This window comes from Artibeus jamaicensis, unplaced genomic scaffold (genome assembly GCF_021234435.1).
Source record: "Artibeus jamaicensis isolate MK-2021 breed Jamaican fruit bat unplaced genomic scaffold, CSHL_Jam_final contig_2170, whole genome shotgun sequence".
Taxonomy (NCBI): domain Eukaryota; kingdom Metazoa; phylum Chordata; class Mammalia; order Chiroptera; family Phyllostomidae; genus Artibeus; species Artibeus jamaicensis.
Genome location: NW_026521445.1, coordinates 3,916,146 through 3,929,690, shown reverse-complemented (window position 1 = coordinate 3,929,690; position 13,545 = coordinate 3,916,146). Strand labels below are relative to the sequence as shown.

General features: G+C 35.9%; 1 protein-coding gene across 1 annotated transcript in view; it reads left to right on the top strand.

The window, feature by feature from the left end:
* Positions 1–13,545, top strand: part of PPP2R5A (protein phosphatase 2 regulatory subunit B'alpha) — a 71,820-nt gene that overhangs the window by 43,469 nt on the left and 14,806 nt on the right. The window contains exons 4-6 of the mRNA XM_037136960.2: positions 7,380–7,472; positions 11,575–11,705; positions 12,798–12,857. Coding sequence (XP_036992855.1) covers positions 7,380–7,472; positions 11,575–11,705; positions 12,798–12,857 — 284 coding nt within the window. The remainder of the gene's footprint in view (positions 1–7,379; positions 7,473–11,574; positions 11,706–12,797; positions 12,858–13,545) is intronic.

The window sequence follows — 13,545 nt, the reverse complement described above, 5'->3', positions numbered from 1 at the left end:
AATTCACCAATTTTGGTAAGTTTTTTAAAAATGCACACTGATATGACAGCTGTCACAGTACAATCTAACAGAAGTGTTTTAAATGACATTAAGACAACTAAGCATTATTAAAGCCATTGTATGAAAAAACTTAACAGACTTTTTGGTCAAACCAGTACAAATTCTTATGACATTTACTTCATACCTTTGAGTTTCATTTCAATAACAATAAATTAGACCTTCCAAATAATCCAGTGTCATCACTTTTTCCTTTTTTAGACCTCATAAATGAGTTTTTTTTCTTTTAAAATTTAATTACTGCTCAAGTACAGTTTTCTGTTTTTTACTCCCATCCCAGCCCACCCCCTCAGTGCTCCTCACCTCGCTCCCATTTTCACCCCCCTTAGTTTTTGTCCATGTGTCCTTTATACTAGTTTCTGTAAATCCTCCCCTTTTTTCCCCTGAAATTCCCTTCCCTCTCCCCTCTGGTCACTGTCCCCTTGTTCTCTATTTCAGTGTCTTTGTTTTTATTTTGCTTGTTTGTTTGTTTTGTTGTTTATCTTCCTGTTAAAGGTGAGATCATATGGTATTTGTCTTCCAACACCTGGCTTATTTCACTCAGCATAATACTTTCCAGTTTTATCCATGCTGTTGCAAAGGGTAGGAGCTCCTTCTTTCTTTCTGTTTCACAGAATTCCATTGTATATATGTACCATAATTTTTTGATCCATTCATTTAATGATGGGCACCTAGGTTGCTTCCAGCTCTTGGCTATTGTAAATTGTGCTGCTATAAACATTGGAATGCATAGGTTCTTTTGGATTGGTGTTTCAGGGTTCTTAAGATATAATCCTAGCACTGGAATTGCTGGGTCAAAAGGCAGATCCATTTTTATTTTTCTGAGAAAATTCCATACAGTTTTCCATAGTGGTTGTACCAGTCTGCAATCACACCAATGGTGCACTAGGATTCCCTTCTCTCTACAACCTCTCCAACACTTGTTTGTTGCTTTGTTTATGATGGCCATTCTGACCAATGTAAAGTGGTATCTCATTGTGGTTTTAATTTGCATCTCTCTGATAGCTAGTGATATTGAGCATCTTTTCTTGTGTCCCTGGATCTTCTGTATGTCCTCCTATAAATGAGTTTCTGTGCACATACAGATGTGCCTTAGTTAAATGGAGCAAAAGTTTACATATACAAATTCTAACTAGAGGATTAATCATTACAAAGCATAGTGAAATGGAAATGAGTCTGGTGATAGACCTCTACTGAAATCCTAGCTTGATGCTTTTCTACCTGTGTGCTCTTGGGTGAGCTACTTAACTTCTGTAACTTCCTTTATAAAACTGGGGTAAAACAGGGTTGTGTAAAGATTGAGTGGGGTGATGTATACACAGAACCTAGCACAGTTTTTAAAACTATACTATTTTTTTTGCTCTCCCCTTTTTTCTTAAATGCTATTACTTTGGTGTTTTGCTACTTTTGTACTGATACCCTTATATGATACCCTTAGTTCTCTTTTTTTTTAAAGATTTGTCTTTAGATGGGAAGGGAAGAAGAGAGGGAGAGAAATATCAATATATGGTTGCCTCTCATGTGTCCCCTGTGGGGAACTGGCCTCCAACCCAGGCATGTGCCCTGACTGGGAATTGAACCATGATCCTTTGTTTCAAAGGCCCACACTCAATCCACTGAGCTACACCAGCCAGGGCCCTTAGTTCTCTTTTGTAGCTATTTTATTGGTTCCCTAGAATGAACAATACTGAAATTAGCAAATAGTCTCTTCCCCATTTATTTCTCCTCTAGCATCTAATGTAAAGTTAATATACTGTTACTCCACAGTAAATACCTATATGGCACTTTGAAGCTTCTACTTTGCATATACTCTTTGCCATCCCTTCCCCCAACTCTGTATTTTTGAGAGTCGTATGATACCTACACATAGTTAGAAGATGTGACTAATTGTATACTCTCCTGTCACCTTTATGCCCATCACTTGTTATTCTATAGATAACATTTAATGTTTATAATAATTCCTTATGTCAAAGTTTCTCTAGCCATTTCTTGGTAATTTGGAGCTCAATCTTCAGTAGCAGGGCTCATGGGAACATTATTCCATGAGTTCTTGCATGCTTAACAGCAGTTTATCTTTATAGCTTTTATTTTTAAACGTTAACCTGATTTGATGTAAATTCCTAGTGTGATGCTTTTTCCTTGAGTACCTTAAATATGTTACTTTATTGTCGTCTGATTTTCTTTCTATATATAAAGACTTGGCATTTTGCCTGGACACCTAAAGGATATTTTTCCTTTAGTGGCCAACTACTTTACTGGACTATACAAACATAAGTAGTGATTTTCTAGGTAAATTTCTTCACTTGAATAGAAGTCTTTAGAAGTCCATTTTTTATACCTGAAACATTTTCTTCAGTAATAGTTTTTAGTATTTCTTTTGTTCCACTGCTTTGCTTTTCTTCTTTGGGGCTGCCTGCTATTCATATGTTGGCTCTGCATCTCTTTCTCTTAAAATCACTTTTTCAGTCTTTCTTCATTCTCTTGGGTTGTTCTTCGTTTTTCTTCTTTCCATCCTGTTTCCTTTTTCTATTACTCTAGTTGTGAGGCAGAATGAGAGTGAGTCTTTGGTTTTTCCAGCTTCAGTAGTGGAGACAGGCAAGGGGAAGGGAATGGGTGTTAGGTTAGCCTGCCACAGGGTTTTTTAAATTACAGGGGAAGAAAACAGATTCTTGGAGTACTAAGATTTTTTTTTAGTGTTTATCATGTACCAGGCAATGTTTTTAAGCACTTAACATAAACTATCTCCTTAAATGTATGTTGATTATTATATAAGTTCTTTCATATATTAAATTATTAAAATCCATTTAAATTAGTTTCCTCCTAATAGAGGTTGGAAAACATTCAGTTACCATACTCCTTAAAAAGAACCTTTTGTGGTACTGGATCATTAAAGTTTGACCCCTCTGGGCCAAACATTTCCAGTTCCTTTAGTTTTTTGTAAAGTATCTTATTTTGAGATACTTTAATCATCTTTTCTAATTTCTGTTATACTTTAATCATCTTTTCTAATTTCTGTTGTACCTTTTTCTAAAGTCTTTTATTGGTGAAGACCAAAATTTTGTATGTTTTAACTACACTGGGAAAGACATGGTCATACTGAGTGGGATGGCAAGATTACCCACCATTCCTTATGCTTTTATCTTTCATGTTTTAGGGAGTTTTGTTCTTTTTTGTTTGTTTACAGAAGTAGGAATACCAACCATACATTGAACATGTGAAGTTTGCTATTTTATTAGGGAAATGAATCCATTTCTGAAAGTATCTAGTCTTTGTAGCACTGTTTCTTAGATTCTTAGATCAAATTATTTCTTCAGCCCTGGCTGGTATGGCTCAGTGGATTGACCACAGGCCTGTGAAGCAAAGGGTTGCTGGTTCGGTTCCTGGTCAGGGTACATGCCTGGGTTGCAGGCTGGGTCCCCAGTGGGGGACACATGAGAGGTAATCACACATTGATGTTTCTCTCCCACTCCTTCTCCTTCCCCTCTCTCTAAAAATAAATAAATAAAATATTTAAACAATTATTTCTTCATACAGAACACTGAGAAACTTCCATAAGTACAGTAAATATTTATTGAGCATCTATTGTGTTCCAGACATTTTTCTAAATATTGGAGGTAAAATAACAAGCAAAATCCTTTACATTTTAGTGGAATAGATGATAAATAAATAATATTATGTCAGGGTATGATAAATACTAGAAGAAAGTAATGCAGTATAAGGGTATAAATTTGTGCCATACTGAAGATTTTTATCTCTGTAGATCACTACACTCGGGTTTCCTTTACTTCTGTTAGGGATTGCTCTACATGTATTTATATAACCTATTGTTATCTCTTCAGTGGTGCTAAGTTGGCTGTATCATTGCAGCTAATATTGACTGGTCACTTAATGCTCATTGTCAGATAAATGGTGCAGATGAAAACTATGATAGGCACAAGTGTCTACTGTGTACGTGATTTAGAGGATTCATTTTTATATGGAGCTCGATGCTGTACAGGCCTCCCAAAGGACATGCTGTCTCTTAAAAACGTTCAGCCTTAAGCTCTGTATTTCTGACACAGATCTTAAGAGGTAGAGTATATAGACTAATGAATGTTATGCTTGACTCCTGTTTAACCCTGGTTTACCTTACTACAAATCTTAACTTCTGCTGAACTGTGTATCTGCATAAAGATTCTGAGTCTCTGATTCCATACCCTCATCTATACCCTATACCATCTTCTTCTCAAGACATGTTCTACCTTTCTTTCTTTAAAAGCCCTCCTATTTCTTCTTGGGTTATCCAAAGTCTTACTGAATGCAGGGCTCAAGTTGCATATCCTCCAAACTCTTCCTACTGACCTTATTCCCCAGTGTTACAGCCGTCTGCTAAATGGCTCCTTCACTCATAATCTGTGTGATACAGTTTTTGCATATATACCATTTTATGTTTTTGTCTTCCCTCTCTAACAAGTGAATGAGCTTTCTGGAACTGTACAGTGCCTGATAGCCATTCATACTGTTCGTAACTAAATGAAAACTCGTTCCTCTACCCACAACACTTCTGTCACCAAATGTGTGGGTTTTCCACACCAAGAAATTATCCAGGTCTCTGTAGACACTTATTCAAGCACAGACCCCCCCCCCAGATTAAATAAGGGCTCAGTTCTACAAGACGGCCCCCCACTTCACATGGCAGTCACAAGTTTGAGGCTCCCATACTTTTGACCAACTAGCTGTGAATCTGGGGAGGTTCTCAGGACCTACTCCTCAGGTTCAGTAATTTGCTGTAATGACTCGCATCTCAGGGAAACATTTACTGTTGTCAGTTTATTATAAGATGCAGTGCAAGTACAGCAAAATAGAAGAGGTGCATAGGGTGAAAGTATGGAGAAAGGGCTTAAAGCTTCCATGTACCACCCTCCCAGCTCCTTGACATATTCACCAACCCAGTTCTCCAAACCCCTTTGTTTAGGACTTTGGTAGTGGTTCCTTTGGTAGGCAAGATGAATCAAATCACTGGCCGTGGGCAATTCAATCTCCAGCCCCTCTCCCCTGCCTGGAGATGGTGGTTGAGGCTGAAAGCCCCAGCACTAATCACATGGTTGGTCTTGTAATTAACCAGTCTTCACCCTTCTAGGGCCACCTTATTAGCATAAACTCAGGTATGGCTGAAAGGGGCTTATTGTGAATAACAAAAGACTTGTTTCACCCCTTATCACTCAGGAAATTCCAGGGGTTTTAGGAGCTTTGTGCCAGTAACCAAGGATGAAGATCAAATACGTATTTTTTTTAAGATTTTATTTTTAGGAGAAGGGAGGGAAAACAAGGGAAACATCAATGCGTGGTTGCCTCTCACACATCCCCTACTGGGGATCTGGCCTGCAACCCAGGCCATGTGTCATAGACTGGGAATCGAACCAGCAACTCTTTGGTTTGCAGGCTAGCACTTAGTCCACTGAGCCACACCAGCTAGGGCCAAATATGTATTTTTCATTCTATCACAGTAGCCTAGTATTGGACATGAAAATAGGCACTGAGCAAGTTGTGCCAGTGAACTGCATAGTCCATGAGACTACTGACTCTTCAGAGGACTCTGTGATCAATTATAGTCTGTACCCCAAAGCAAATGATCTGTATAGTGGGTTGATTAGAAATTTATAAATAAAATCTTAATTGACATCAAAATCTGTTCTTATTATATCCTTTTTTAAAAAATTTTATTCATTATTTTTAGAGAGCAGGGAAGGAGAAAAAGAGGTATCAATGTGTGGTTGTCTCTCACATGCCCCCCCCCATCCAGGGACCTAGCCCACAGCCCGAGCATGTGCCCCTACTGGAAATCGAACCAGCAGCCCCTTGGTTCGCAGCCTGCAGGCAATCTACTCAGCCACACCAGCCAGGGCTTATTCTTGTTATATCCTTATTCATACTTAACATGAAAGTTAGATAATAATCAGACCAGATAAGCGTCACTCCTGTTGCATAGTCAGACAAAGATGCATCAAATAAAAACAGTATTTACTCAGATCCCAAAACTGTTGTTAGCCTTGGGATATTATTGAATTTGCAGTAGTAAAATGTGTTATTCTGTGGGGGATGACAGGGCCCAAATCTGGTAATGCTTTTTAGTATGTTGTGAGGTCTGTAGTTGGTTGGCAGTCTTTTTTTCCCTTCTCCCTTCTATTTGTGGCCTAACTGGCTACCTAGCAGTTTATTGAATGACTATTTTTACTTTGTGATCTAACTTTCCTTTTTAGGGTGCCAGATTGATGTGTAGTTTAATAGCTAATAAATTAAGGCACATTTGGGGCTATATTCCTGCTTTCCTACCTTTTATAGCTGGTAGGTTACAATTAAAAAAAAAACTTAAGTGCATTTGCACTTTCTCCTCGAAAGACAGATGTAGGTGTAATTGAGACAAGTTGAACTGAAAAGTAAGTACTTCAGTGATTTGTGGTAGCAAGTGAACATTTGCTATCACTTTTAAGGTCCTGGCACTTTTTTTTTTAAAATACTTTATTTATTTATCTTTAGAGGGGAAGGGAAGGAGAGAGGGAGAGAAATATCAATGTACGGTTGCCTCTTGTGGGTCCCCTGCTAGGAACTGGCCTGCAACCCAGGCATGTGCCCTGACCAGGAATCGAACTGCGATCGACTGGTTTGCAGACCCGCGCTCAATCCACCGAGCTACACCAGCCAGAGCCCAGTCCTGGAACTTTTTAAGTAGCAGGCCTGCTATCGACTTCCAGTTTATTCTCTGTGGTGCACAGACATTCCTTCCTGAGCCCTGTATTTATATAATTTGGTTAATTATTTTCCAAGTGTGGATTAGGTATGCTATCCACATAATTTTTCCCCCCTGTAGTTTTATGTTAAGACTTGAAGTTTTTCTTTTATTGTTATTGATTCACTGCCCCTTTTGATCTAGTTTACACTTATCTGGAGGTTTCTGATCCTGTATTTAACAAACTCTGGAGATTAGAATGAGGTAGTTTAGTAGTCCACTGGAGAAAGAATATGTTGCCAGTAAATATGGACTGCAAAACAGTCTGTCTTATTAATTATTTAGTAGACACCATCTTTATTTTCTAGCTCCTATAATTTAACATTTTAATGAACGATACAAAGCAATAAACAATTCTCCAGATTTACCAGTTTAGGAGACCCAATTGTGAACATATATTGATTTTTTAAAAAAAACTCTTACAACTTGTTATATTTTCTAATGAGATCTAAAATCTCCCTAGTAGTTGGTGAGGGAGATGTATGTTTGGTATGATATAACTTAGGGTAATGTTTCACAGGCATCATCTTAACTTTCATTTGACTTTCTCTCATAGTTGGTGTATGAATTCTTCTTAAGATTTTTGGAGAGCCCTGATTTCCAGCCTAGCATTGCAAAGCGATACATTGATCAGAAATTTGTACAACAGGTAAGGAATTCTTATGTCTTAAAATATTCATCTTAGCAATGATTTATTAACTTGTAATTAAAATAGTCTTTCAAAACTTGTATGGTTTACTTCATTTTAACAGCACTTAATATTCTTGCCAATTAGGATAAAAATAAAGTACCTTTGAGAGTACAAGAGTACTTTAAAGAAAGGACAAGCTTCTAATGCAGTTAAATTATCCTATTCAAACCTAGACTCTGAGTTAGTTAATAAAGACCAGAAAAGCAAGCCTTTCTGGAATATTTAACTGAGAAAATTTGACCATTCAACCTAAGGGTAAACCTTATTTTTAAATTGTAAACCTTTGAAAACTCAAACTTGCCCTTGTTTTAAGCATTGTGACTTTGAAATGACAGAGAGAAAAGCATGGAAATGGGATTTTTGTTAGGAGTTTGGGCATTAGGCCCTTTCCTGTCATAAAGCATCAATTACCTTTCCCTTTTCCTTTCCCCTACGCACCTTAGGCATTGTAGCCACCCAATTCCTAAATCACAGATAAAATGGTCTCTTTAACTTCTTAAAGGAGACAGAGTTAAACATATGTAATACCTCTTTCTTTTTATAAATTGGTTATTAGTTATTTTTGGAACCTACATACTCAAAATGAATTTCTCATTTTGAGTTTATTTTCAAAATCAGAAATGTGTTTATTTTCAAAATCTTTTTAACAAAGTAAAGGCCTCTTTTTAACTATACAGAATTGGCTGGCCCAAGACAAAATTGTGAAATACAACAAATTTTTCTCTTTTGAAATACTAGTCGGTAAGGTTTTATTACGAATTTGATGCTCTCCTCTTCTGGAGTTACTTGCATTTTAAAGAAAGGTAGAAGGTGGGTGTAAGAGAATCAGTGAACCCAGTGCCAAGGCTGGGATTAAAATGACTACGAAGACCCTTTCCACCCTTGACCACCACTGTGTATTTCCTATGACAAAGCTTCTGCATACAGGAGTTGCACATATTTGGAGTTCATTTTTGGTTGTTCATAACTATCCCTCACCCCATGTAAAGTATTCTAGTTGCTATGAATGTATTGATAAACAAAGAACTTTGTCAATATGTCCTTCAGCCATTTAAACAGCTTTTCTTTAAACAATGAAGAATATTAGGTGTGTTAACAAAAAAAGTATGTTTCAATCACAAACAAAAATAAGGTTACATGAAACTTATTTTGGTAATTGAATGCATACCCATTTCCTTCTGTAGTTCTTGTGCGCTACAGAAGGAATATAGTATGTTAAGGAACTCTAGTAATGCCAAACTAAACTGTATTTAAGATAATAGCAGGTTGAGAGGAACAATTGCCTTAGTGTTTCTCCTCAGTCTGGAGCTTGAGGTGTTTTAGCTGCTAGATTATTCATGGGGCTAAGGGGGACAATAAAAAAAACAACTGGTACAGTGGAAACCATTTTCTACCTCTGATTGAAATGCCTGAATTAGTTGAGAAGGCTCAGTAATTTGTTTTTAACAGTTTGTATGACTGTTCTTTCATAGATCACTTCTCTCAGGTAATCTTAGTATGTTGTTTTAATAAATAGTATGTATGGGAATTCTCAGTTTCTGTATGCTGAAATTAACTAGGTGGTAAGTTTTAATACTTAAAAGTACAAAAGAAAAATCTTCGGTATAAATTTGGACAATCCATTTTTTCAAGAGAAGAAACTAATTGCATAGTTTCGGGTTGTGTTCAAATCATAGGGTTTCAGAAGAAAGAAGGAAGCTAGGAATTATTGAGTACTTTTTATGTGCCAGGCACTGTCCTTATGTAAAGAGCTTGACCATATCCAATTTTACACAGCCAGTCAATGGCACAATCAGAATTTGAACTAGACACTCTGACCTCTTAAAAAATAAAAAAAATTGGTTTCATCTTTTCTCACTTTATCAATGAAGAAACAGGCTCAGGGGTTATAAATTACCCTTAAAAGCACAGTTAGAGCCCTGGCTGGTGTAGCTCAGTGGATTGAGCGCGGGCCTGCGACCCAGACAATTGCAGTTTGATTCCCAGTCAGGGCACATACCAGGGTTGCAGGCCGGTTCCCCGCAGGCCACTTCCCAGCAGGAGACACGAAAGGCAACCATACATTGATGTTTCCCTCCCTCTCTCCTTCCCTTTCCCTCTAAAGATAAGTAAATAAAATCTTAAAAAAAAAACCAAAAACATACAATTATTAAGGTTCTTTTTTTTCCATTTTTTATTTTTATTTATTTTTTAAAATTATTTTTCAAGTACATTTTTTGTCTATTTCTCCCTTCCCAGCCCCCCCCACCTCCCTCCCATTCCCCCCCCAGTCCTCATCCCTGTGTCTTTCATACTTGTTCCTCAAAATCCCTCCCCATTTTTCCCCTTAAATTCGCTTCCCACTTGTTCTCTATTTCAGTGTCTTTGTTTTTTATTAAGGTTCTTATTTAAAAAAAAAAAAAAAAAGCACAGTTAGAGAAATATCAGAGCCAGAATAAGAAAGTTTCCTAAGTACTAGTTTTGTATTTGTTTCATTGTGTTAATATTATATATCTAAATAGACACTTAGATATATATTTCAAAATAGGTTTCAAGTAGCTTTGATACATAGCTAATAAATGTTCTCTAGTTAAAAATTTTTATCCCTGAGGAGCAACTTGCATTAAATGATGTCCTTTTTTAAATTTTATTCCATCACCATTCATCCCCCCATAGCCTCCTCCACCTCCGCCCCCGCCGCCAATCTCCACACTGTTTTATGTGTCCAGGAGTTGTTTCTCTGTTTTTTTTCTTTTTCACTTGATCCCTCTATGCCCCAAATTATATTTGTTCCTAGATTAGATATGACCACCTTAATTAAGAGCCCCTTTTATTGATTTGAAAGTATATCTTCCAAGCAACCCAACATCAGAAACTCAGATGTGAGGGTCTTAAGTGAGAGTAGTCATTTTTAATTAGAATGATTTGAACTGAATTTATTAGGTATATTAACACAGATTATCATGTTCCATGGATGGTTTTGGGGAAGCTCATACAGTGCTTCCATAACCTCATGGACAAAGAACTCAAACTCAGTAAGACACTTATTTAGGGGGTATAAATATGACAAAATCATTACTATCCTCAAAAATATTCACTCTAGAAGAGACACACATGCAAACAATTACATATAATTCAAGACAGAATGGAGAAAACTCCCAATGAGGTTCAGAGCTTGCTGTCTTAACTGTAATTATCAATACCAAAGTACAGAACATGCAATTCCTTGATGACTTTTTTTCAAGAGACTATTTTATACTTTTTCCTAAGAAACTCCAATGTTTCATTTAAAATGGTGATACTTTTTATGACAAAAGAAGTTCTGTTTCTTTACCATTTTCAAATATAAATTTGAGCTTTTGACTTTAAATTTTTCAAACATCTCTACCCTTGCCTTTGCTGAATAGTTGTGTAAAGGTATAAGAAAATGACAGTTTGGCCAAGTTGAACTGGTTTAAAATTTTCCAGCCACTTGCTAAGCTTTTAGTAAAAATCCGTGGTCTCATCTCTTCAGTGTTATTTCATGAATGACGACCACTCTGGTTTACCCAGTTAACTAAATACTAATTTTTGAGCTGTTGGCATGGTGATACTTGAATTTTTCAGTGCAAAATCACAAAAAAGCAGCCTTGGCTTATATAAATCTTTCTAGTAAATTGGAAATGTGCATGTGCATTTGTATTTTAACTTCATTTATTTAATGACTTGCAATCTACAAACATTTCGTATATGATTTTGACTTATAAAAAGCATGAAAAATCTCTTGAATTTTAACACTCTGAAGTTATGTGCCATGTTTAGTAGTCAAGAATGGGACAGAATTTTTAAATGAGTGATAAGGCAAAGAAAAATCCACACTTTGAAGCATTTACATGATTTATTTTGTCATTTTTTAAAAATTAGTGAAAAACACTCCCTAAGCTTTGCCTTAGCTTCTCTAGTTAGCAAGAATAAAATATATCTGATAAAGCAGAATCTTTAAATTTTTAAAAAAGATTTCATGGGTTATCTTAAAATAAGTATTAGAATAAAGTTTTGCTCGATTATTTTTAAAAAGTAATTTCTCAGTTTTTTTTTAAAGCTCCTGGAGCTTTTTGATAGTGAAGATCCCAGAGAACGTGACTTCCTGAAGACTGTGCTGCATCGAATTTATGGGAAATTTCTTGGATTAAGAGCATTCATCAGAAAACAGATTAACAACATTTTCCTCAGGTAAACTGGTCATCTGTTCATATATATAGTGCTTTTGCCCTTCTTCATATTTTCTTTTTATGCCAGTTTCTTTAGGTTAACTTTTAATATATGAAATCTTGAAATTTAACTGCTAGTATCTGAGTCATTTTTAGCCTGTTTTGTAGACATCATTTGCATGTAACATTAGAAATGTACAACCTGTTTTTCATTTACATGATAGTAGTAATGAAGTTTTTAATAGGTAATACCAATGTTATTCATGTTTAAGATTTATTGTGAGAATTTGTCTAGTCGTTTCTTTGAGCTTTTGTTTGAAAATTTTGTGTGCTATTTAAATCAGTAACTCTTGGGAATACTTTCATTTGATTTTCTGACAAAGCTAATTAAATTTATATGGGACCTATCTTCTGGCTACTTTATAAGTGATAGTTTATTTAATGTTGCTTCAAAGTAGAGTTCACTTTGATACCCATACTTGAGCTTTGGTATGTATGTTTTAATTGAAGATCTGGCAAAATTAGCTAGTATTCCCCATTGTAACAATTAGAAATGAGCAGCCTACTCCAGAGACAGCATCTTTGTCCAGCTGTTCGTCTTCCTCTCCCTGTCCTGTGTTCATTTGAGTTTGACTCCCTGCTTTTAAGGTGATCGTAATCTTGGAAAGCTAGGCAGCCTGTGTAGTTTAGGTTTAATGAAATTCTGAATAAAAGTGGCTTTATTAGATATGGATCCTTTTGAATTTTGAGTAGAGGTTTCCTATTTTGAGAAGTATTTCCTTGAGAAAACCCAACTTTCTCATAAATTTTAAGTAAAATAAAACTGCAGGTGAAATTATATTCTGTTACCTTAATATGTAGCAAGTTTTAGCAAAAGTATATGCTTAAATAGGACATATTTAAAAGCATCTGGTTTAGTAGGAAATAGATCTTCTTTATGAGATTACTAAGAAGTAACTGATTCGGGGCAAAATAGTTTACAAAGAATTCTTACAGCATGCTTGTACACCTCTCAGTAATTGCCCTTTGGATTGATTTCTTTACCTTCCTGCCTCTTTCTCTTAGTTTTCTGATGTTTGATTTTTTATTACATCCATCTTTATTTTAAATTCAGGTTTATATATGAAACAGAACATTTCAATGGTGTCGCTGAACTCCTGGAAATATTAGGAAGGTAGGCCAGTTTTTTGCTGTTGTTCTTTTTAAGAATTAAGTAACTTTGAATGTTTTATGTATTAAAAGCTTAGCTGGGATTGGAAAAATTATTTCCTATTTCAGGATTTAAATATAGAGTGCAAGACATCATTTCTCAACTGAATTCTTATTATAGTTTTTTAGAGGGTCAGCATATTCAAGTACTGCCATGCAAGACATCTGTTTCTGCAGAAGCTTCCTGCTTTTGAAGTTGTGGCATGTTTTACGCCTGCTCTTGCCAGACTGCCTCAGAAATTTACAGGATCTGGTTGGGAAGAGATGAAATAAGCTGTAGTGAATCTTTTATGAAATTAGAAGAATTCTTGTTCAGATGTTGACAGACCATTCCTAACCCATCTGTTCTTTTCGGAAGAATCTGCAGCCTTTGATTTTAGTTTGAGTGAACATTTTGCCTTCCTTATTCACCACATAGCATTATTAACTTGAGAGACATTTAGACCCTTCCTTCTACTTGTATAAGAATGATTTTAGCCCTCTCTAGTAATAGTTAGAGAATGAATATGGAGGGAACTACTTCTTAGTTTAAGATCCTCTACTAAAGAGAAACTACACATTTGCTTGAGAAAATATTGAAAATTTTTAATAATGTGATATTGAGTCTCCTGTGGCTTTAGGGAAAAATAAAGGCAATAATGCATAAATAAAGT